Source organism: Manduca sexta, chromosome 14 (assembly GCF_014839805.1).
Source record: "Manduca sexta isolate Smith_Timp_Sample1 chromosome 14, JHU_Msex_v1.0, whole genome shotgun sequence".
Taxonomy (NCBI): domain Eukaryota; kingdom Metazoa; phylum Arthropoda; class Insecta; order Lepidoptera; family Sphingidae; genus Manduca; species Manduca sexta.
Window position 1 is genome coordinate 6,759,811 of NC_051128.1, and position 24,640 is coordinate 6,784,450.

The following is a 24,640-nucleotide window of genomic DNA, read 5'->3' on the forward strand; positions in this document are numbered from 1 at the left end:
ATTAATTCGATCATTTAGGATTTATGTTTGTTTTTGTTTCTGATAAGGTAGAATATTATATTTGAGTTTTCACGATGTAAAGAGGATACTATCGTCAATAGAAATTATACAGTCGTTGTATCTAAATAATTAATTTGTCTAAACGCGCATAGACGCGCTGGATTGCCGCACGTTATTTTGACAATTCGTAACATGCCCGTAAGGCGGATGTGTCACACCTCATCGTGTTCATGAAATGTCAAATTAGCATCCAGAATACTCTTACAAAGTCCTAACACGAAGTTAACGAAACACGCCGTGTTACAAGTTCGACATTGTCGTAGAGAATCATGCCCCTGTATTTGAGGCTGTATGGGCTAGAACCCTTTGCCTTCCCAATAATAAAGTGAAAATTAAAATAAAAAAAAATGTCTCTGACTACACAGACGTCAGCCTTCGCAATAAAAAAAAACGAAAATTATGAAAAAAGACGTGTCAAGTTGTTGAGCTGCATTTGATAAAAATATTCTTACTCTATTTTATTAAATAAAACCTACATCTTATAAGTATATAGATCTTTGTCACTAGAATGACCGTTGAAAAGATATTATTTGTATTATTTATATGTATTTCTATTAATTTTGCAAAAAAATATAACGATGATGAGAGACCGGCATGGGCAAAGAAAGATATTCGGGACTTTTCTGATGCCGATTTGGAAAGGTAAAGCTGTATCAATTGATTATTGTTTTTGCATGAAACAAAATCTTAATATATCGTAGAAATAATAAATATGTTCTATCAAGTACCGGACCCAACATCTATCAAAAAGGATTAAAAGGATTCATAAAAAGAAAATATTAAATATACTAGTGATCGAAATTAGACTATAGTATTTGAGTATATTTGTAACATATTACACCAAAAAAATATATATCTACTCTATAATATTTAATCATACCAAATCTTACATTCTTCCGTGCGTGCAATGTGCTTAAATAGGGGTACAAGGCTTTTTCTTTACATAATAATATAATATATATGTAAGAAAGGCAAACAGTGCTGGCTTTGAATTTTTTAAGTATAACACTTAATTTACAATTTTTTTATTTGCTAAACACACACATGGCTGAAAGTAGGTGCTCTTTTTGAACATCTGTCTGTCTCTTCATAATAAGGTGTGATATTTGTATATGTTACAATGATTTGTACTTTGTTGGTTTCCTTCCCTAAATGACATAGGCACATATTCAGAGAACACTATTGTTTTATGTGAACACTACTAGTATTACTTAGTATTCTGTTAAAAGATATCAAGCTAATATATTGATTGCCCAGATCCTTATTCTCAAATATAAAACTGAGGGTAACTAGTGAACCTATATTTCACTGGGCATTTATCAAAGTCATCATTCAATTGTTAATAGCCTCGATAGGATAATTAGGATGCACTACACTTATGATTTGACACTCCAGTTGTATAAAAACAAATTCCCTAGGCTCTATGACCAGTGGGAAGAAGATGAAGAGCCTCTACCTGAAGATGAGCTCCCGGAACACTTACGGAAACCTCCAGCAATAGATTTAACAAAGATGGATATGTCAAACCCTGAACAAGTTTTGCAAGCTACAAAAAAAGGTCAAACATTAATGATGTTTGTGACTGTTGCAAACAAACCTACACGAGCCAGGGCTGAAGAGTTGACCAAAATATGGCAAACTTCTCTATGGAACAACCATATTCAAGCTGAAAGGTAAGATTCTAGGTACAATATATTAAGCTGTGTTGGTTTTGTAATAGTATTATATTGAAAATGGCTCTACCATTTAATTTTTACCATTGTCAAATGGCTCATCAGATCAGATATATTATTAAAAAAAATGTATTTATAGAAATATTTATTCCCTTATTATATTTTAATTTTTCTGAGTGAATTTTAAAATAATCAACTCATTTGTTTTGTAAGTTTATTTACCTTCAAGAAATTAACATCCTAAATGTGTTTTGTTTCAACTTTTAGATATATGATAGATGATGACAGAGCAATATTCATGTTCAAAGATGGCTCTCAAGCTTGGTCAGCTAAAGAATTCTTATTGGAACAAGAGGAGCTCAAAGATGTGCAGTTGGAAAGTCAAACATATCCAGGGAATAAACCAGATGTCAAAAACAAAGCATTGAGAGATGAACTATAAACAAGATGATATTTCTAGATAGGAAAGTCTGACTAATTATAATTTAAGTTGAATATTTTGATCACACTCCAAACAGTAAATGACTATAAATTTATTACTAAATAGTTGTTCATTATCTACAGTACACTTAAGTTTGTAATGCATAATTTAGTTTTTTAAATCTGATTTTGTAAATGTGTACAATATTTACATTATATTTTTGTATCCATTACATACCTTGTAGATACATTTTATTTAAGGAAGAAGTTTTATAAATAATAAAGTTCTTTGTTTTTGTATGACTTTATTTTAAAAATATGTATTGAGATTTAAGCAGAAATTTGGTAGATATAACAGGTCTTTAACAATGTATTATGCATCTGTAGCTCTGAAATGGTCTTCATCAACAGTTGAATAGATATGGCCTTCACCAGACAAATCATCCAATATACTCCTGCAATCATAAAAAAATATGTTTTAATAAATAGATTTAGGGTCTATTTTACAACTTCTGAGTAATTGCTACTTGTCAATTAAATGCTAATGAAATATTATTTACATTATCAGTTTTATATGATAACTCAAACAAAATTTACTTGAAACTTGTGAAACTGCCTATTAACAGGAGATGGTATTTGTAAGGTACCATGCATAGCCATTAAATATTTCAGGAAATTCAAGTTTACTAATGCTATAGCAACAAAGATATATAATAATATTCTCCTTTGTGTGGGCACTGATCAAAGTGGACATGTAGAGTGACATACTCATATCATACAATGAAGCTTCATTCATTAATGAGGAATAATAAAATAAAAATTATTAAATCACCTATAACCACAAAGTACTTTCAATAGATAAACTTACGTGAGTTCTGGCTGTGACATGCGATCCTGTAATGCAGCATACAAGTCTTGTTTACTAATGCCTTGCTCCAATGTTGATGCCTGTATCAACTTGAACACCAACATTTGACGAGGCTTTAGTCCGTACACTGATGCTGTGTCACTCATGCCTACCATAGAATTTGCTGGTAAACCTGCATGTGACATGTGATTGAGGTCTCCCACTCCTCCCTTAAATAAAAATAATTAAGAATTGAATAATGAACTCTGAAACCCTCTCATTAGATTTAAAAATGTAGTCACAAGATTATGGAATAATAAAATATACCTTTAATTTTCTTATAATTTTCATATAAGACGTCAAAGTCTAATATCTTATAAAGAACCGTCTATGTTTAGTTAAAGCATCTACATTACCATTGCCTATTATATATTAGAACAGTTGCACAATACCTTATCTGATGGGCCCTTAGCATTTTCAAGTGCTTGCATCTTGTATTTGTTGTGAATACATTGCAGGTAGTGGAATGTAATAGCATTAACATCAGTTATGGGTGTTATTTTAAATGCCATAAGAACTTTTTTCCCCTTGTTAGTTTTAACTTTTCCATAAATTTCTACATAATCATTCACTTGAACTTTGGGTGTTGAATCCTCCTGAAAGTAGGGAATAAAATCGGCTATATTGCAAGTACTGTATAATTAAATTATTTAACAATATACACATATTTAAGATTTTTTCACATTTAAACTTACATCTTGCTCCATTGCATCTTGATCTAACCACAGTACTGCCCTCATTCTGCCAGTAATGTCTTGTATTGTGTATGTAATTTTTGTGCTTTGCATTACAATGTTTCTGACTCTAGCGACAATGGATACTATCTGCACCTCAGTTGAAAATATTTTTAAGTCATCATCAGTGAAGTGTAAAGCCTGTTTGATGACTATGGGTGCAGTACGCGACGCTCTGCGACCCTAAAAGATAACTTACATTAATGTAAAATCAACAGAGTGGACCTGTTAACAAATATGTGAAAACTTACAGTTTTTTGAACTTGCCCTGGTGTCCCAGTATTCCCAAAATCAGCAATAGATGAATCTAAAGATAGACGTAAGTATTTAAAAAAATATTAAGTACGATACTAGTATATTAGTTTCGAAAAGTATTTATTATATCCTATATAAAGCTAAAATTTACACTTAATCTGCACCGAAACTGTACATAAACATTTACCAAACTTACAAAAACAATCTCGAGATAGATTACTTGTTTCAAAAACAGTTTAGGCTAAGTCACAATGGATTAGTAAGTTTATAAAACTGTTTCAAAGAAATAATGAAAGTACTTACCAGGGTTAAACATTGTTGAAAATATGGAATTAAATAAAGTTTTATAGTAGATACAACCCTCAGAATGTTTTACTTTACTGTTAGATATGTATCACAAAACGTTCTTATCAGAGGTTCTTATAAGCCCTTTATATATGTGTACAGATATAAATAATTGGCAAAAATTAAAACTGCCGACCCGCGCAAATATAATTTAACAGTTGACATAACTGAGTTTTTTTTCATTTTCCCTCTTTATTGGAAAGGCAAAGGCTTTTAGCCCACACAGCCTACTCACAACTCTGTCTCTACAAATAAATAAGTATATTGAACTCGAGACGAGTATTAATTGGCATCATTACCGTCTTGGTGCTAACCCACGTCAAATAAGTCTAAAATTGAATCTATTTATTGGGACTATGTTTCCCCTTTTATTGAATGATTGACCTTAGATTTGAGATTAGCTTGTCAGTCAGCAATTATTTTTTTATTCTATAACCATTCATTCGGTATAAATAAAAATTGCGCTTTGACTTTGACATTTATGGTTTTTATTTTGATTTTTGAATTCGTTACATACATAATAGTTTTCGCAAATTTTTATAATTCTAAAATAAAACCGATCGAAACTTTTATAATGAATTATAAAACATTTCATAAAGGAAAGTATTACGTGACATTTAAACGGGGGTTTGAAGATTGCAAGAGGGATATTACAGTGACAGTCGACAAAGTTTTTGAAAACGATAATTTGGTTTGTTTGCGAATATTTATATAACTATATTTATCAATTACATTTCATGTATTACTTTTAATATCACTATACCTTGTATTGTCGTGTTTTTATAAAAAGCAGACACGATTCTGTCATGAAAATATTTTTTTAAAAATCATACGTGATATTTGGCTTTAATGGAATAAAGAATCACGAGGTGTCTCAGTAATTTCTTAGGTCGACGATATACGTTTAAACAGAAAACCTTAGTCACTGTTAAAATAACTTCCAAATATATTAATTAGCTATATTTAAAAATAAACAAATAAAATGCATATTTTATTTCTTTACAGAAATTATCACTGTCAGATGACGATGATCCTACATTTTTATGTGTGTTAAGTATAACTCGTATTGACTATGAGGATTTGAAGAAACAGCAGGGACTTCTGGTAGATTTTGACAATTTCCCAGCACAAGTGGTAAGGCTTTTGCAACAGTGTGCATCTAATAACATGTGAGTTGCATTTGAATTACACATTTTCTTATAAGATATTAAGGTAATTGGGTATATCAAGCAAATTGAATTGAAACTGTGTGAAGACTTCCCCTTAATAAGATAGAGGGTTTGATTGTTTTGTAGAAAAACAATATTTCAAAATACTGTTTACAATATTTAAAAAAACTGGTTTTTGACATAAACATTAAATTTCTGTATTAAATATATTTCCATTTCTTAATACTGTGTGTATTATATTTTAGGTTTTTAATATTGCAACAGACTAATCCAGTCCAGTACTACCTTGAGGTGATTGAGCACAATGAATTCAAGCGACTTGTTCATTTGTCATTGAAGACTAGCCCGGCTACTGACACTGATATTAAACGGCATATGGCCAACACAATCAATCATTTAAAAGTAAGCACATTTCCATGTTTTCACCATAATGATTTTTCATGTTTACACTAATGCTATTTAATTTAAAAATTATATTTCGGATTTTATCGCAATTTTCGTATTTTAATTTTCTCCCGACGTTTCAAATGCTTTTCAGCCTTCGTGGTCACAGGGAATATGTTAATTTTAATGATTTCACCAGCCATTTTGAAGAGTGACATTTTCTGAAAGGGAACTAGACCCAACATATAGGTACTAATATGCATAAATGTAGTAAAAAGTGTAAGTTTGGTATCATAGGGACACCATTCATTCAATATTACTTCTAAACCCAATATTACCTAAAACTGAGAATATTTGCGTTGAAGTGTCATTTTATGTTACCACATTTGGTTGACTGAATTATTTTACAGTTACAGTTTGGTAGTCATTTTCAATTAAGGTCTTAATAATTTTATATGTTTTTGTAAATGTACATTGAAATGAAAAAAATATATTGGATTTTATCACAAATTTTTAAATTATATTTTTCTCCTGACATTCTGAAGACTGTTGTCATTAGAATGTCTTTTGGTCACGGGGTGGACATAGACAATGGTAAATGTATTACTGTGTAATCTACATTTACTTTAACACAATATATATTTTATATTACAGAAATCTCTGAGTTCTGTTAAAAGCTCAGCAATGAGCAATGAAGCTTTGTGGAATGACAAATGTCAGAATATGGATAGAAAAATACATGACTTGACACATGTAGTGTCAAAAATGGAAGAGGATAAAATGCGAAGGGAGGCAGAGTACCAAAAAAACTTAGACCAAGAAAGAGAGAGAATGGCGCAGGTAACTTTATTATATGTCTTAATGTGATTGCAAATGTTAGTTGCAACTTAATGTATTTTATTCATATTTTGGTTTGTTACTTCTGATACATATAGGTGTAGCTATTATTATTTCTATGCCCCTTTTATTACAATATTTTACAGTTTGCAATTTATATTATAACAATTTGAGTTAGATTTTCTTAGTAACATTTATATGATCTCATTTTTTTTATAGTGTATTTTATACTCAGTTAATTCTTTTTTTACAGAAGCTAAGATAATGTAAACATTTTTTGATTGATATTTAATTATGAAATGTCTCTTAAATTTTAGGAAAGACAGCAATGGCAAAAAAATGCAGACATGAATATGAAAGCGCAACTAGCTGTTTCACAAGAAAATTTTACTAGAAAAGACAAACAAATTGATGAAATAAATTTAATTTGTAAGCAACTAAAGGAAAATGTGGCACATTTGGAGAATCAATTGGGGTAATATTTTCAAGTGACCCAATCAATAGTTTAACATAGAATTTTTATATTATAAACTTGGTGTTACTCTTGGCTTTGTTTGCCTGAAAATCCTTTCCAACTACAATAATCTCTGAATGAATGTAGTGGCGCATAACGTCATCTGTACGCAGCACCATTTACTTAAAAGATATTTCAAACAAACCAAACATTTGTAATAACAAACATATTTATAATTTTAGTAAAATTATAGTGCACTTATTCCACTGCTAGATATGCTCTTTCAGTAAAAGTATTGTTATTAATAAAGTGATATATTTATAGTTAATGTAGGTTGCAACAAATTATAGAATAGGTGAGTAAAACAAACAATAACATTTGATGTTGCTGTTTATTTCAGTGAAAAAACTCAGAGATTAAACTTGCTAGAAAAAGAAGTTCAAAAGTCACACATTGAAGTAGCAACATTAAAAGCTAAGAATGTCTCATTAGATCGAGAAGTATCAGAAAAGGAGAAACAATACAATCAATTGAATTCTAGATGTGTTTATTTGGAGAAGGTATGTCAGATCTCCCAACTATCTAGCTAAGTTTTTTATATGGATGAAAACATGATCAATTGTAATAAACAGTCCCAAATACTATATTCAGATCAAATCGGCGAAAAACAATTTTATATAAGTTATTTGAGTGTTATAACAAGTTTATTTTTTATTGATCCGTTTTAGGGCTGGCTCGTACCTCATAGTTCATAGTTCATTGATATAGGCTGTAGAATAAACCGAACTACATTATTACAGGTCGTCAAAGAAAATAGTGATACAATAAAAGAATTGAATAACACAATACAAGTGTTAAAGAAGGATAAAGTAAGTCATAAGATACAATATTTCACCTCTCCCCGCCAACTCATCTAGTTATAAGCCTGGCATGCCTAAGATCCATGCATTAAAATACAAAGCATGGTAGAGTCGCTTTTAAAATTACAGAATTTGTGTATTAATAAGCAATCAATCATATCAACTGGTGAAAGGCTAATTGACCCAAGCTACTTTTTTGCGACGCTAAGTTTCATACATATTTAAAATCAGCAATTTTTTCTGTTGAAAGTCAAGAAAATTCAATCAATTAAAGTGATGTGTACTAAGAAAAGTTACTATATGTTGTGTGATAAATACACTCACACAACACTCTCACAACTTTTATCCCCAAAGAGGCAGAAAGTAGGTCCAAACTCGTGCTGGGTGCACTTTCTACCATGTGTATTGTGTCCCATAATGTGGTTGGGGGCGAGCCCTTCGCTATATTGGGCACAAATTTCAGACTTTGGTATCGACCCGAGACCTCCGCACTGCAGACATACCGTAACACATCTATGCCACCAAAGCGATTCCGTAATAAACTAAGAGTCAAAATAATTAATCAGTTCAGTTAAGTAGGTATTAAAACGGGACAGATCAAAGGTAGAGCTCCCTGGATAAAATTATATAGGTCTTATTAGTTACTTGTAAATAGTACATTCTATTGTTTTTTCAACTTAGTTAAAATTTTTGAAAAAGAAATATTGGTTACTTCAATTAGCCTTTCAGCCATCCTTATTTGTGAGATACTTCATGATTATCTACATTATTTTAAGATGTTTAAATGAAATGAAAGGTTTATAACTTAGGTATAATAAAGAGCACATTTACTAATTGCAGTCGACCTTGGAGGAGAAATTAGCACTCAGTGAAACTCTTGTAAATAAAAACAATAGTGCATTCCAATCAACATCTGAACAATTATTAAAAGCTAATCAGATAATTTCAAAACAAAATGCTGATCTCATTGAAATGAAAGAAAAGGTAAATTTGAATTTATACAAATACATAATGCTTTATGTTATTATAATAATCATTTACATATTATTTTACATGATAATGTTTATTTTCCAGCTGTTATGCCGGACAGCAATAGCATTAGAACAAGAAAAAGTCATAGAAAATAATGCTAAAGAATTAGAAGATTTAAAATCTCACATAACAAGTTCAAATCAAAATATTGATAAGCTCATGAAAGAACTAGACGATATCAGAAAGAAATATGAATGCAATGAAAAAACTCTTCAAGACAGAGATGAGACTATTAAAAATAATAATATGGGTCAATAGGCTTTATACTTCTTATCTCATTACTTAAGTGCAAATTATTATTATCCATATTTTTATTATTTAACATCCAACGTCCTTGTGGGACCAGCTTTACCAGGGGCCTTATTCTCTATCCCGCACGTTATTTTGACAGTGTGTAACAAGCACGTAACACAACGCGTCATGTTTAGGACTATAGAAATTTGGCTTACAGAATACCATTCTACACACATTTCTCAAAGATAACATGACACGGCCGCGTTACGCGTTTACACTATCATACAGAATAAGGGCCCAGATTATGATTCAGGGTCTAAAAATAAGGCCAATATCATAAAGTTCGACATCCGTTAAAGATTTCCCTGGTTATGTTTCACGGGCGTCTTACAAACGGATATTTGTAAACAATTTGTATTTTCGTTTGTCCAAAGGCCGTGGCTTTCGCGCTAATGCTGGGGCCACACTAACATCTGATAAATAGCATTAATCGAGGCTACATAGTCTTACTTATAAGCTTGTATTATATAAAATGCATGTTTTTTGTTCACAGTTATACAATGGTTACATAAAAAACTGGAAGATCATTCACCACCAGTTACGCTACACAGTAGAAGTAAACACAACTCTCCTAGTGCAAGCAGTTCTACACCATATGTCATGGACAAAAATAACCACACTACTCTAGCAAGCGATGAATCTATTGACTTTTATGCGACATCAAAGTTGTAAGTTTACTAAATAACTACTTAGCCTTCTGAAGTTAGTAACTGGGGATGGCCTAGTTTATGATAGAAAGAGCGACATGAGGCTAGGGAGCTGGAAAGTATAGGGCGTGCGAACTATGTATTATATGAATACTAAAAATATTTTATTATTTCCGTACTACAGTAAAAAAAAATACTAAAGTAGATTAATATTAATATTTTTTTTAGATCAAGTATAAATGACAGTCCAGGATCTCAAGCAATGGACCAAAACACAAAAGTTGGACTAGATCCAAAATATCTTCAACCAGCTGTGAATAGTGGTAAAGGTACAGCTCATTCTTTAAACTGCTAGAAAGAAATAGCACACATACAATTCTAAAAGGCACTTTTCTACATTTAACAACATAAGTAATAACAGAATCGGAATTTCAAATCGCTTTTAAAGTTATGTATCCATATCAACAATCGTTTTCCTACACTAAAATAAACTTCAAGGGGTTAAGTTTATTTTAGATAAGGAATAAAGAATATTTCGATCGAAAATATAGGCGTTTTGATATTTTGAATTTGTTCACCTACTTTTGTTGCGGACTGTACATACATTTTTTTAATAATTGTGATACACTGAAATGTCCTTTTTCGATATTTAGATAGGCGTGCATAGAATTTCGATATTGTTAAATGACTTTTTCTGCATTTTTTTCTGTTTGCTGCAGGTTCTAAAGAAAAATTGGGGGAAACACAAATTCCTAAAGGAAAAGAAAATATGAATATAAATCTTCCTAAAGTCAACTATAAAGAGAAGAAATCTTCGCGGCCCAGCACTTATCGGCTTACCCCTGTATCTGCATATTTCCCCTAATATTGTATTAATTTATTTCTAACAATCAAGTTAGTTTATAATTATAAAATATGTAATGAATAGTGCAATAAAGGAAATTATATATTTAATAAGTCTTTGTATAAATCCTGGCAAAACACTAAGTGCAGAATAAAAAAACAATGCGCCCAAAAAAGTCCCCGATTTCAATTATTTGTAGGTAAGATGAGTTTTCACATGGTAATGATCTAATAACTATGGCCACCAAACTCAGTTTGAGCTTTACGTACTGGTCAAGATCCGGGGAGTCCCTGGCTTGGGGGACCACTGTAATGCATTACCTAAGTCCTATGTAGCTTGGCCTCTCAGCAAATTAAAATTGGAAATGATCAGAAAATAACATTCATTATCATCCTCATAATATTATGTTGAATTATGTCTTCTGGAATCATAGGATGCATACCAAGATTGAAATTATTTGTGCAAGTAAGATCAAATGTCGAATAACCAGTTTTTTATTTGACTATGAGGATACTAGGATTTTGACACCCTATTAAAGTATGATTATTTATGTGCGTAAATGGATATATAATATATCCACTCTAGCTTTGCTCGTCGCTCTTAGTGAGCCAATTTTGACAAATTAGGTGTCTTATCTGGTACATATAAAAATAAATTGCTGCTAGTTATTGCCGACTGACTCCGAGTTGATACTGAGCAGAAAAACCCTGCTCAAAAAATGACTGCTCGACCCAGTATTCAAACCCGAGACATCCCCCCCCGAGGCAATTCTTGTGCGCTCGGTCTTCACACCGAATGCACGCCCATGCACGGGGGGACATTATGTCGCGGACCTAGGCACACAATTTGTGATACCTACGCCCCCATGGTAGCAAGTGCACATGGGGGGTCTGACAGGGACTCGTAGAACAGTTCACCTCCCTTTCCTCTCCGTCCATCCTATTACTTCCTCTTCCTTCCCCCACACTTCTCTCCCATTCTTCCTTTTCCCCTTTTCCTCCTGGCCCTCGCAGTCGTTAAGCCGGGAGGAACTAGTGTACCGTTCGCAGGTTCCTCCCGGTGTTGAGTGCGGGATCAACCGCCTTTAAAAAAAAAAAACCCGAGACATCAGCTTGGTAATAAAGTCTAGTGCAATATTGTGTTTACTGTATCTATACTACTTACAGATAGATGGCAGCAGTAATTGTGAATAATAAAGTATTGTGCGAGAAAGATTCATATCTACGGCATAAAAGTTTACGCTGTTGTTTATGGTTAGTTAGGCTGTATGGCTGAGAGCCTTTGCCTTCTCCTTAAGGAGTAAATCAAACCAAAAAAAAATGTTTATGGTAAAGTTTTTTTTGTTGTCATTATGATTTATGAGAAAACTATCTTTATTTTTAAGGCAATTATGTCTATATTTCTTTGACTTCAATAATTTGCTATAACTTTTGTCTATCAGATTGTCAAAAAATGACGGACGGATCGTATTGGGATTGGGTGGGGAAGGTTAACATTATTTTGTTTGAGTGAATCACTAGCGTGTAATTTTATACTATTTAGTTTATCTTCTATTCTGTGAGTTTATACAAATGGACAAACACGGTAGCAGTTAAATATAAAGTGTACATAAACTTTACAATCTGGATAGAGTGTGATTGATGCGTCTTTTACACAAAAAAATTGTGTAATTTTTTTGTATGGCTGGAAGTATCGTCCAACATGCCTTTCGACTTTTTGTGTTGCGTGAGACCTGGCGTAGAAGATGTAGTAGAGTTGGACTATTCGCATCAGTCGTTGATCGACTTTCCAACGGAAGTGTTCGTGTACGAGAGGACTCTCGAAACACTGTTGTGCCAGAGTAACCGAATCACGGAGTTGCCGCGCCAACTGTTTATGTGCCACGGCCTGAAGTATCTAGATGTCTGTGACAATGAAGTCGCTGCAATCCCCGCTGCCATATCTTCCCTCGTAAACCTACATCACCTGAATATCAGCAAAAACACACTTACATCCATACCGGAGACTATGAAAGCTCTTAAGTATTTAGCGTTCTTAGATCTAAGTGTGAATCCACTGGAGAAGTTGCCAGATGCCATCACAAACCTTATTGCACTCCAAGAATTATATTTGAATGATACCTACCTCGAATATCTTCCAGGAAATTTTGGGAGACTAGCTAATTTACGTATACTTGAACTGAGGGACAATTATCTCATGATTTTGCCCAAATCACTATCCCGTTCCACTGAACTATTAAGACTTGATATAGGACAAAATGATTTTCAACAATTTCCTGAAGTGATTGGAAGGTTCTTGAAACTAAGAGAACTTTGGATTGACAGTAACAGTCTAACCTGTATACCAGGGATAATAAAGCCATTGGAGAGTTTAATACATTTAGAGGCAAGTAATAATATGATAGAAGAGCTTGCCCCTGAAATTGGTTATTGTAAGCAATTGCAGGATATAAGCCTATCGCTGAATCACTTGACTCAGCTTCCTGACAGTATTGGGCAGTTGAGTAATCTGACTACACTCAAACTAGATAATAATAGATTATACTCAATACCTGAGAGTATAGGCCAACTAACAAACCTTGAGGAGTTGATGCTTATGTGCAATTATTTGGACAAGGTGCCCTCATCAATAGGTCTTCTTAGGAAATTGCAATACCTTAATATTGATGACAATATGTTAAGATCAATCCCTCCAGAAATAGGGAGCTGTGTAAAGTTATCTGTTTTGTCCCTTCGTGGTAACAAATTGATTAAAATCCCTCCAGAAATAGGCCATTTATCTTCTTTAAGAGTTTTAAATTTAGTAAGAAACTCATTGAGTAGTCTTCCCCAGTCCTTGTTGAATTGTGATAATTTAGTGGCCCTGTGGCTGTCTGAGAATCAAAGCAAACCTCTAGTGCCTATGCATTCTGAAGTAGACCCTCATACATATGAACAAGTGTTGACTTGTTTCCTCTTTCCCCAAGTGCCTTTAGCCCCCATTGAGATCAAATCTGACAATGAGAAACCGGATAATTCTGAAACTCAAGCCTCTGCTCGTCATATTAGCTTTGAGGATATGAAGGTAGTTCCCCAAAGTCCCAGAAAAACCAGGACAGTTAAGAAGAGCCCCCACTCCTTATCCTAAAGAATTAAGGGCACTGGCTAAACATGCAAGGAACATACATAAAGATGGCACACAAGATATTTCTCCTCCGATGCAAAATGCAGTACACATCAAAGCTGCTAAGATAACTCCAACACTTCAGCAAAGATTTGCATCAGATAACAAAAAAGAACTGCCAAATGTTAGCAAGGAAAATTTGGAAGCACCTAATCAAGATGCTATGAAAATATCTGTTTACGATAATGTGCCAGCCGAGAATGCATATGACAAGCCTTTGGATCTTTCACATGAACAAGACAAAACTTATAAAAGTGTGGATCATGCACTGTATCCAGAAAATAATGGTGCTGCAACAGAACATTTCAAAGGAGATAATGTTGATCACTATGTATTATCACAAGTACCATATCCTCCACAACCAAATGAAAAATATTCTTCAAGACAAGACATAGATAGGTCTAGTGCACCCACACCTCAGAGTGTTTATGGTGCTCATATGGATTATAAAAATTATCAGAGTGCTAATGATAGTGGCTATAGAAATACTATAGATGACACTTGCAATCATTTACAGAGAATGAATGTGAGCTCACAAGGCAGGGTGGTGCATAATGAAACCATTTTGTCACCGCATTTTAGTGATAACTCATACAATACAAGGCCTGTTCTAAACAATATTACTTCTTATGAGCCACTGTATGTCCGCAAAGATCATGTATGTCACCCTGTACCTGAAAGCAACTATCATGAAAGTGTATATGACAGTGAAACTTATGCACGTGCCAAAGACAAATCATATGGGCAAAGGAATTATGACACATACAGCTATCATCCACATAGCAGCCGTGATTTGCCCAATCCTAGAGTTCATACTGTCAGTCAGGTTGTGAGCTCAACAACAATGCCAAACTTAAGTAATTACAACAATATATACCGTGATGGTGGTGCAGAGAGTCATGAATACAGGCCACAAACTATCCATCCACCACCTCCATCAAATGCCAATATCTATAATATGTCTGCAGGAAGTCCTACATATGTGCCTAACCAATCGCCAGAGCTATATTCTCCCACTGGTCATACTAATGAAACAAATCCATACAGGATGACGAACACGCCACTCATATCAGATGATGGCAGTTACAGCCATGTACATTCACCTTCTAGTCAAAATATATATGATTTGTATGATGCCATACCAGCCTCCTCGAATCCGCCTAGTGTAATAAGCCATAGACATAGTCCTAGCAATATATCTGAAAATGTTTATGGAAGAGGCCAACCACCGCCATACCACATTGCAGCTCCTTACACAAAACATGCTCAGTATTTTAATGGGACGGGCGGATAGTGTTTACATTCTAAGGGAACACAAAAGTGTTTCTTTGAAAAGACTTTCTCATATGAACAATATTAGTGTAACTATTATAATAATATATTGTATTAAAATCATTGCTCTTCAGTCAATATGGTAAATCTGTTTTCTGAATGTGCAATTTAAATGTGATATAATTAATATAGATATGAAGCTAAGAAATAATTAAGGTGCTAGGGGATGGATCATATTGTTAACACTTATTTAAGAAAAATTATGATAATTTGTATATAAATTTCATTGAGGGCTATTGAAAAGTTAATAATTATTTATGTTTTAAATTATAAAATTTGTGGCATGTAATTAGAATATGATGTAGGTACTGATTAAGTACAACTTGTAACAACTATGTTGTTCCAAAATGTTATAATAATTATGAGTTGCATAAGGCAACTAATTTCTATAAATTCAATGTACAGTTCTCAGGAAAATTATGTGTGATCCTTGAGTGTAATGTAAATTATAAACAACTAATACATGTAGGATATGACTTCAAAGAAGTTTCCTTCTATAGTGACTAAGCTCTGACAGGCTCAAACATTGTTATGTATTAACTATGTACTTATTTACTGTTTTATTGAAACTACTTCAAGGCTTGCAATATTGTATATTTTTATAATCTCATGTGATACTATTTTATGTATGTTTATATTTACAAAGTTGAATATCATAAATTACTATCAAGTCAACCATGTTTGTATAATAATTTAAAAAAATACTAGTTCCATTTTCATTATTAAGAACTCTATGCAACATTTTATTCTAAATTCTGTGATGTTTGTCTTGATATAATGCATTTCAAGCTGTTATTTTTATATTTGTGTACTTTTGATACTAAACATCACAGCTGTTAACATAATGTTATGCAATTTTTTTCCATATATTTTTAAATACAAGTTATGAATTAAACTATACTCAACAATCTATTTTCTTAACAGCATTTATTTAGCGTTTAGTAACATTGATATCGTATTTATTTTATGGTGTCTAATTCTTCAAGTTCAACATTCTAAATATTGTAATATCAAATTGAAAAGTACAGTATTTTTAATTCTGAATGATATATTTTATAGTATACACACATTTAAAGTAAGACTTTTGACTGCCAGTTTAAACATCTTATTATACAATAAGTCTGGTAATAATGCCAAATAGTACATCAGGTTAACGTAAATTATTTACTATTTTATGTCTTAATTTTTTCGTGCAAATTATAACTTAATATTTATGTGGTATGTAATAACTTGATGCAATAACAAAGTCGCTCTCTATTAGAATATTTTTATTAGCATGATTCCTACTAAATTTTAAAGTGTAGGTACACATGAGTTATAGCCAATTAGAAAAATAATTCTCAATAAAATTTATTTCATGGGTAGAGCACACTAATAGTGATAGATTTTCACAAAATGTTAGATATAACCATTTGAGGCAAGATGTAGGAGGGTAGTTAAACACAAAAACAAACAATAATTGTATATCGGTGACGTACATATATTCGAATTATAGATCTTAATTATTAAGAGGGACGTAGCACAAATAACAAATTTCATGCAATGTGTACCTATTGACGTTAGTAACACAAATAAATGTATTTTTATATTACCTACAGAAGTTTATTTTGTTTCATACCTCCGTTTTCAATAAACAATCCCAATCGCTTTCTTCGATCTGTCGCGAAAATGGACCAATCAGGATAATATTTTTTTTTAGATGTGTTTACATGTGCTTTTGTGTTTGGTCAATTCTCGTAATTGGGTCAAAGATTGAGATTGGGATTGTTTATTAAAAATGACGGTTAGTGACTTAATTGTAGTAAATATTTACATTCAATCTTACAAATTATAATCCTTAAAATCAATTAGGGGCTTCATCATTTTGAGAAAAAGTTTACGTGCTAAAATCCTTACTACGGGTGTTTGAAATTTGTTTTCAATTCCCATGTTAAACAAATTACATACCTGGCCTTATTAATCTTTAAATGCTTGCGAGATGGATGAAATCGCGATTCGTGTCCCAAATTATGAGCGACAAAAGTAATATCTACGACTGACTCGTGTATTCACTAGTCTTCCACACTTGCTTATCCCTTCAGGGATACAGGTGTATGAATACCTTTTTCTACGGCTAAGCTTTTTGGCTGCCCTAAAGATGATCATTACCATCTCCTACCAAAAATCAAATTAGGTCAACAGACGTGGGTTTACGTCAGAACATCAAGTCTAGCCTAATCTGTTATGATATTTTAATTGTACAGACAAGAGATAGCGATTTAAATATTGCGTGGTCTACTTTTGGTATTTTGGAGCATAAATACCTATTAAATTTAGCTGTTGCTGTAAGAATGTAGAAGATTTAATAGAACTTAGAGCGCGTTTGGGTATTACCTCGTACCTACGTAATAGGAATGTGATAATGAATTTACAGAATCCAAATTTCAATTTGCATCACGTTCGTAAATTAACGGATCGTCTCCTTGGGCTGTGAAATGTGAGGATCTGGATTCGCTTCCCGCATTAGCCAAAATAAATTTGTGTTCTCAATTCTAAAATAAATCCATGTTGGCCGGGATTACAATTTGTACCCGAATGGTGATAGGCTCTCTCCCTGTCGTGTTTCGTGATAACATCATGAGAGTGTAAAATAATATGATGATTATTACTTGAGACAAATGCAATTTCATTTTGCTTATAATAAACACATACTTACGTACCCGTTACTTATAGGTACTGGAATCTACAGAATTTAAGTAAATGTGATAAGTCTACGTAAGTATAGTATAGCTAGTTAGTATTGTTAAACGGTGATTAATGAAGGGTAAATATGCTATAAAGTCGCGTATATTAAAGAATTGCCATATATACAATGCAATGTAAGTGAAGCAGATTCTATCTAGAAATCGATTAGTTGCGCGCGCCGAACCTATCTTTGTCCGAACACTTGTACTGAAACCACCGCAAATATCGTCAGCTGGCTCTGAATAACGAGGTATGTATTTAGTTTATTCATGGTTAACACTTGAAGCTTAGTGATATGGTTATTAAATGTGATATATATAGTGTACGAATTTCAAGCTTTTCATTCTAGTGATTTTTGCGCGAACTTGTGTAACTAAGCATTTGTCATTAGATAGAACCCCAAAGTAGTACATCAGTCCAGGAAAATGTACCTGCAGGATAACTAAGTGTCCTGTATACCGTGAATATTTTTTCCGTATTTGTAGAATTTATACTATGCAATTTGCTATAAAATATAAATAAATAAACGTATAACTTTAAATCTTACCTGGTGTTTATTACAGTGTTTTTTATTAGCCAAGATGCCGGGGGCAAGGCATAAAATCTTGGGTCATGTGCTTTCTGGATTTTGCCACAAAATGAATAGACGCAAACCTTTGTATGGTGATGCCATGGACACTCCTTTAAACAGATGCCTGACGACCCTGGATATAACGTTGCTTGGTGCGTATCTAAGAAATCGTGAATGTGATATATAAATACGGTTAGTTTAATTTAATGGATATTTTTTAGGTGTGGGGCATATGGTCGGAGCTGGTATCTACGTGTTGACGGGCACTGTCGCACGATATATGGCAGGACCAGCTACAGCTTTAAGTTTTCTTCTTGCTGGAATAACTTCCACACTAGCTGCTCTGTGCTACGCAGAATTTGGTACCAGAATACCAAGGGCTGGCAGTGCCTATGCATACACTTATGTCAGCATTGGTGAATTCTGGGCTTTTATTATAGGATGGAATATTGTTTTGGAGTATATGATAGGTACGTATACCTATTACTTACGAAAATGGTTATTTCTTTATATTAATAAATGGAAAATGAGTGACCTAACAGCATTTGTTCGATTTTAGGGGCAGCGTCGGTAGCGAGGGCGTGGTCTGGATACTTGGACGCAATGTTAGATGGAGCTATAAGTAACGCTACGATATCATTAACTGGTGAACTCCACGAGACTCTCCTCAGCAGATATCCCGACCTATTAGCATTCTTAATTTGTATTGTGGCATCTTTGATCCTTGCAGTGGGAGTTAAAACTTCGGCCTACATAAATAATGGTCTTACCATTTTAAATTTATTGGTTATATCCCTAGTCATATTCCTAGGGTTCTATTATGCTGATATTACTAATTGGTCTGAAAAAAATGGTGGATTTATGCCATATGGATTTTCTGGCGTCTTGGCTGGTGCTGCGACTTGCTTTTATGCTTTTGTAGGATTCGATAGTATTTCGGCATCGAGTGAGGAAGCCAAAGATCCATCTCGATCTATTCCCATAGCTACTGTCTTGTCAATGGCAATGGTTGCCTTTGGATATATTCTTGTTGCCTTGGCGTTAACTTTGATGGTTCCATACAAAAGTATCAATGCCGAAGCTGCTCTACCAGCGGCCCTCGGTGCAGTGCATGCCGATTGGGCGAAATATGCGGTCGCTGTTGGCGCTGTTTGCGGAATGACAACAACTTTACTAGGTTCCTTGTTTTCGCTTCCCCGTTGTTTGTATGCTATGTCTGCTGACGGTTTACTATTTGGCTTCCTTAGCGACATTAACAATAAGTCTCAGATTCCTATCGCTAATTTATTTATTTCGGGCCTGTCATCGGCTTTAATAGCCTTGCTCTTTGATTTGGAAAAACTGGTGGAGTTTATGTCAATTGGAACATTGCTGGCTTACACAATCGTCAGTGCTGCTGTTATAATCTTACGATATCGCCCCACGCCAGTAGTAGATGATAAAATTTTCGGTGTGCCGCAACTCGATTCTCCTGGTGATCGTGAAGACAGTTCAGCAACAGGCACGCCCGCTACCGATGGTGGCTCTTCTTCTTCAGAGGTGAGGATAAGTTATTCTAAAGTTACTTGTTCAAACTTTCTCTCTAAAATATGACATAAATAACAAATTATAATCATCTATATTTCAGATGTTCGAAGCGTTGACTGTCGGTCGTCTCCGCGCTCAATATGCTTGGCTGGAGCCCCTTGCCGGAGGAAGAGCGCCGGGCGCTGCTGTAACCAGCTGTGTATATACGTTCACTGTCGCCACCGCTGTCCTATGCGCTCATAATCACTTCTTGGCAGAACCTGCTGGACTTTGGGCGTTATTGCCGGACTTTGTCCTCAGCTTCATTATTATTGCATGTAAGTGGAATTGTTATTTGTCCAAATTCTCTATATTATTAGTTTCAATTTCTAGTTGTAAGAATGTGTTGTATTTAAAAAAATATATACCTACCCAAAAAACAATACAGTTTTAAAATCCTGTGCAAACTCACCCGTCAATATTATTTCGTTTACCAGGTCTTGTGATAATTTGGGCACATCAACAAAGCCCTACGCGTCTTCCGTTCCGCGTACCGTGGGTGCCTCTACTGCCGGCTGCTAGTGTCATGCTCAACGTCGAACTGATGATCAATCTGAACGCTTTGACCTGGGCCCGCTTCGCCATTTGGATGACTTTCGGTTGGTGTACCTCATAGTCAATTTACTTTTATTAACTTGACATTGTTATACCTGGGAACAAAGTCCATGACAAATTGTACTTACTTATCAAATAAACCCGCTCAAAGAGACGTCCTACATGATCAATGACAGCGATGTCATTTCATCTGTACTCGTTTCTAAATTTCAGGTCTCCTACTCTATTTCCTGTACGGAATACACCACAGCAAGTTAGGTGAAGGAGTGACAGGACTCTTGTCCCGGTCAGGCAGCGGCGGTGGTAATAGCGGCGGCTGGGGAGCGGTGGAGAAGACCAACGCCATCGCACGTCGGGTTGGCAGGTTCGCGCGCGGCAGCAAGGGTGACGACCGCAAGCCTATCATATGCGACGATGAGCTGTCTAGGCGAGACCCGTGATTTTAATGTAAGCATCTATTGGTTACATTATTAGGTATATTTTTTGCATCTATAGTAATGGACAATATGAGGCGGCGAAGATGTTGGTTAACAAAAGATATTTCTTTCCTCCAGTAGCGTAGCTTGCCATAGAGGGGTCCTATATCGATATTTGTTGAGGGCTCTTCGGGACAGGACGAACTTTTGGGCGCCCGCTTAGTTTAATGTAGGTACGGGCCAAGAGGAGCCCTAAAGCTTAGGGCCCCCGTATCACTGATACGGCTGATATGGCGGTGGCAACGCCCCTTCGTTCCTCGACAGTTATAAGGATTATCTGCGTTTTTCACTAAAAGTAAAGTGTTACCTTTAACGGCTGATTGTAACGTCGTCAAAAACACTATGGGGGAATACTCATTTTTGTGTCTATTACCTTGCCATCAGCAGAAAAAAAAGAACTCACTAACAGCAGTTTTTCTTATCTATATCTATACTATTATATAAAGCTGAAGAGTTTGTTTGTTTGTTTGTTTGTTTGTTTGAACGCGCTAATCTCAGGAACTACCGGTCCAAACTGAAAAATTCTTTTTGCGTTGGATAGCCCTTTGTTCGTGGAGTGCTATAGGCTATATATCATCACGCTATACCCAATAGGAGCGGGGCAGTAATGGCTAATCTCAGGAACTACCAGTCCAAACTGAAAAATTCTTTTTGCGTTGGATAGCCCTTTGTTCGTGGAGTGCTATAGGCTATATATCATCACGCTATACCCAATAGGAGCGGGGCAGTAATGGCTAATCTCAGGAACTACCGGTCCAAACTGAAAAATTATTTTTACGTTGGATAGCCCTTTGTTCGTGGAGTGCTATAGGCTATATATCATCACGCTATACCCAATAGGAGCGGGGCAGTAATGGCTAATCTCAGGAACTACCGGTCCAAACTGAAAAATTCTTTTTACGTTGGATAGCCCTTTGTTCGTAGAGTGCTATAGGCTATATATCATCACGCTATATTCAATAGGAGCGGAGCAGTAATGTCTAATCTCAGGAACTACCGATTCAAACTGAAAAAATATTTTTGTGTTGAATAGTCCTTTGTTTGTGGAGTGCTCAAAGTTATATATCATCACGCTATGACCAATAGGAACGGAGCAGTAATGAAACATGTTGCAAAAACGGGGAAAATTATGAGTTTTGAGAGCTTCCGTTGCCTGCGCTGCGTAAACGGTTAAAGTTATGCAACAATGATGCAAAGTCCCCCGCTGCATCTGTCTGCCTGAACGTATTAAACTCAAAAACTACCCAACGTATTAAGATGAAATTTGGTATGAAGACAGTTTGAGACCCTGGGAAGATCATAGGCTCCCGGGAAAGTACTACTTTTATAACGGAAAACTTTAGCCTGAAAAACTTTATAACGCGGGCGGAGCCGCGGGCAAAAGCTAGTTAATATATATATTAAGAAAAACTGCTGTTAGTGCTACATAATTATTTCATTGTCCTTACTACTTTATTGTTGTGTATCATTGTTGCCGAGGTAAATTCATTACAGCTATGGTGTGAAATATTTACTTAATTATGAGACAAGGAAAAATATTCTGCGATTTTATTCAGTATCACTTTACAAAGTTGTAGGCACGCTCTGGATATAGGTAAGCATTTGTCTACGGTACCAATGGATTTGCTCTAACTGGGTCAAACGTACCTACCACTATTTAAAAAAAAAACAACATAACGTGACATCTTTCTGATATATTGTGAGAGAATCCGAAAGTCTAAATTCCCTTCTCTTATTAAGCCTGATTATTTTCTTTAACGCCGAAAATATATGTACGATTTTAAGGTATTGTATGTAGGCTGAAAGTTTCGTAGGTAATCATTAATCTATAGGTGACTCATTTGCACATCCCAGACTACCTCGTGGCGTAGTTGTATTACGGTACGACTGCAGTGCTGAGGTTTCGAGTTCGAGTCCCAGGGTCGGGTTTTTCTTTATAGTTTTAGCCCGGAGTGTGGAATTTTTCAGTTGCATCTCTGCTCACCCCTTGGGGATAAAAAACGTGTATATTGTAACAAGAAAAAAAATCAACTTTTCTGTGTTCAATAGCATCTCATAGGAAAATAGTTATTTATCTAGACGTCAACGGAATTGGTCCGAAAATAATTACGTTTTAGACTTGGCATTTACCGTTAGCAGTTATGCCAAAAACCAGTCGGTTTTGCTGGCATCTATTCCAAACTAAATATTGTGTTCAAACAGATACAAATACTCATTAAGTTCATGGTTACGTAAGTTTATTCTATAGCATTTTTTTACAATATTATTTAGTGTTCTGGTTATTTCATGTAATTTAACATACTTGATTATTTACTTTATTTCAGTTAATCGGCCTAATGCTGTCGCCATACTCAAGAGTAGATGTAGTATTTTGTGTATGTATATAAAGAAAAGTTATAGCAAAAATTATAGTCTATAATGGTATAACACAACTATAATTCAGTATATATAGATAACGTGAATTATGTAGAGGAAAATATATTGCTTCTGCATTACTTTGATAAATCTTCAACTGCTTTTGCTAGAACAATTCAGGTGTTGTATTTACAAAAGAAAAAACTTCAAAATTCTGTGCGTATTATTTATATTCAGTTTTACACGTACAATTTTAAAACAGGGTCATAATATCGTAAAATTGTAAAGTATTTGCCAAATACATAATGGAATGAACACGTATTATTTAACCCTCCAGTGCATACATAACATACATAACAATTGTTTATTCAAGTTTTCCATAACAAAATCAACATACGAGTAAATTGTATAAATAAGTGACATAAATAAATAGTTCGCTATTTACAACGCATTATAATAAGATCTGCTTTATTGTAAATATTTATGCACAAAGTATAACTCGTTTTAGATAATAAATATTATTTGTAATTTGAATCGTTCTTCCTAAACATTGTTTCATTTGTTATCTGCCTTTTGGGCATTAAATAATAAAAATGTATTTCCTTTTAAATATAGGATAAAAGATTTTATTTCCAACTGCACAGGTGGATAAATGTTGCAAAAAAAGTGTTTATTGTATTTATTAGAACTCATTTATTATAAAATTGTAGCGGAAATGTTTATAAAAATTAAACTATAGCATTGTTGTTATACTAATGGTACATTTTAAGTGTTGATGTGTACATAAACTAATTATAAATACAAGTCTAATGTTTCATTCCCTGTATTTACATTCGAATACAATACAAAATACATGAACAGAGATTTTTGTACTACAAGTAAAAAAATAAATACATGTTTACTAATAAATGTTGCCAGTCAAGAAAGTAAAAATATTCCGACCAATGTAAAGAAAAAATATTTAAATACAATTTGTCAGTGATT

The 24,640-nt window shown here is 34.1% G+C and overlaps 5 protein-coding genes across 7 annotated transcripts; 4 read left to right on the forward strand and 1 right to left on the reverse strand.

Annotated features, from left to right (window-relative positions):
* Positions 1–401: 401 nt before the first annotated feature.
* On the forward strand, positions 402–2,256 carry LOC115456120 (LDLR chaperone boca). The gene is made up of 3 exons (XM_030185026.2): positions 402–702; positions 1,479–1,733; positions 2,001–2,256. The coding sequence occupies exons 1-3, from the start codon at positions 569–571 to the stop codon at positions 2,173–2,175; spliced, it is 564 nt and encodes a 187-aa protein (XP_030040886.1). The 5' UTR covers positions 402–568; the 3' UTR covers positions 2,176–2,256.
* A 185-nt stretch (positions 2,257–2,441) lies between these two features.
* On the reverse strand, positions 2,442–4,568 carry LOC115456119 (replication protein A 32 kDa subunit). The gene is made up of 6 exons (XM_030185025.2): positions 4,353–4,568; positions 4,046–4,101; positions 3,756–3,977; positions 3,453–3,656; positions 3,022–3,230; positions 2,442–2,608 (listed from the first exon to the last, which is right to left on the reverse strand). The coding sequence occupies exons 1-6, from the start codon at positions 4,363–4,365 to the stop codon at positions 2,527–2,529; spliced, it is 786 nt and encodes a 261-aa protein (XP_030040885.1). The 5' UTR covers positions 4,366–4,568; the 3' UTR covers positions 2,442–2,526.
* Positions 4,569–4,894: 326 nt separating this feature from the next.
* Positions 4,895–11,019, forward strand: LOC115456124 (spindle assembly abnormal protein 6 homolog). Of its 2 annotated transcripts, none has more exons than XM_030185029.2 (12): positions 4,895–5,085; positions 5,400–5,563; positions 5,809–5,965; positions 6,602–6,787; positions 7,102–7,259; positions 7,639–7,798; positions 8,039–8,107; positions 8,939–9,082; positions 9,173–9,380; positions 9,918–10,092; positions 10,300–10,400; positions 10,791–11,019. In XM_030185029.2, the coding sequence occupies exons 1-12, from the start codon at positions 4,969–4,971 to the stop codon at positions 10,934–10,936; spliced, it is 1,785 nt and encodes a 594-aa protein (XP_030040889.1). In that variant the 5' UTR covers positions 4,895–4,968; the 3' UTR covers positions 10,937–11,019. The 2 variants fall into 2 exon arrangements, with proteins under 2 accessions (XP_030040889.1, XP_030040891.1); XM_030185031.1 differs by having other exon boundaries at positions 10,300–10,394.
* A 1,289-nt stretch (positions 11,020–12,308) lies between these two features.
* On the forward strand, positions 12,309–17,000 carry LOC115456109 (protein lap1). The gene is given in 2 exon segments (XM_030185001.2): positions 12,309–13,984; positions 13,986–17,000. Coding segments are annotated over 2 exon segments (2,754 nt in total). The 5' UTR covers positions 12,309–12,616; the 3' UTR covers positions 15,372–17,000.
* Positions 17,001–17,074: 74 nt separating this feature from the next.
* Positions 17,075–24,460, forward strand: LOC115456083 (cationic amino acid transporter 4). Of its 2 annotated transcripts, none has more exons than XM_030184957.2 (8): positions 17,075–18,593; positions 18,697–18,856; positions 18,926–19,174; positions 19,264–20,243; positions 20,332–20,548; positions 20,708–20,869; positions 21,039–21,272; positions 23,626–24,460. In XM_030184957.2, exons 2-7 carry the CDS (start codon positions 18,715–18,717, stop codon positions 21,263–21,265), a joined length of 1,977 nt encoding a protein of 658 aa, XP_030040817.1. In that variant the 5' UTR covers positions 17,075–18,593; positions 18,697–18,714; the 3' UTR covers positions 21,266–21,272; positions 23,626–24,460. The 2 variants fall into 2 exon arrangements, with proteins under 2 accessions (XP_030040817.1, XP_030040816.1); XM_030184956.2 differs by having other exon boundaries at positions 17,075–18,383.
* The last annotated feature ends 180 nt before the right edge of the window (positions 24,461–24,640 follow it).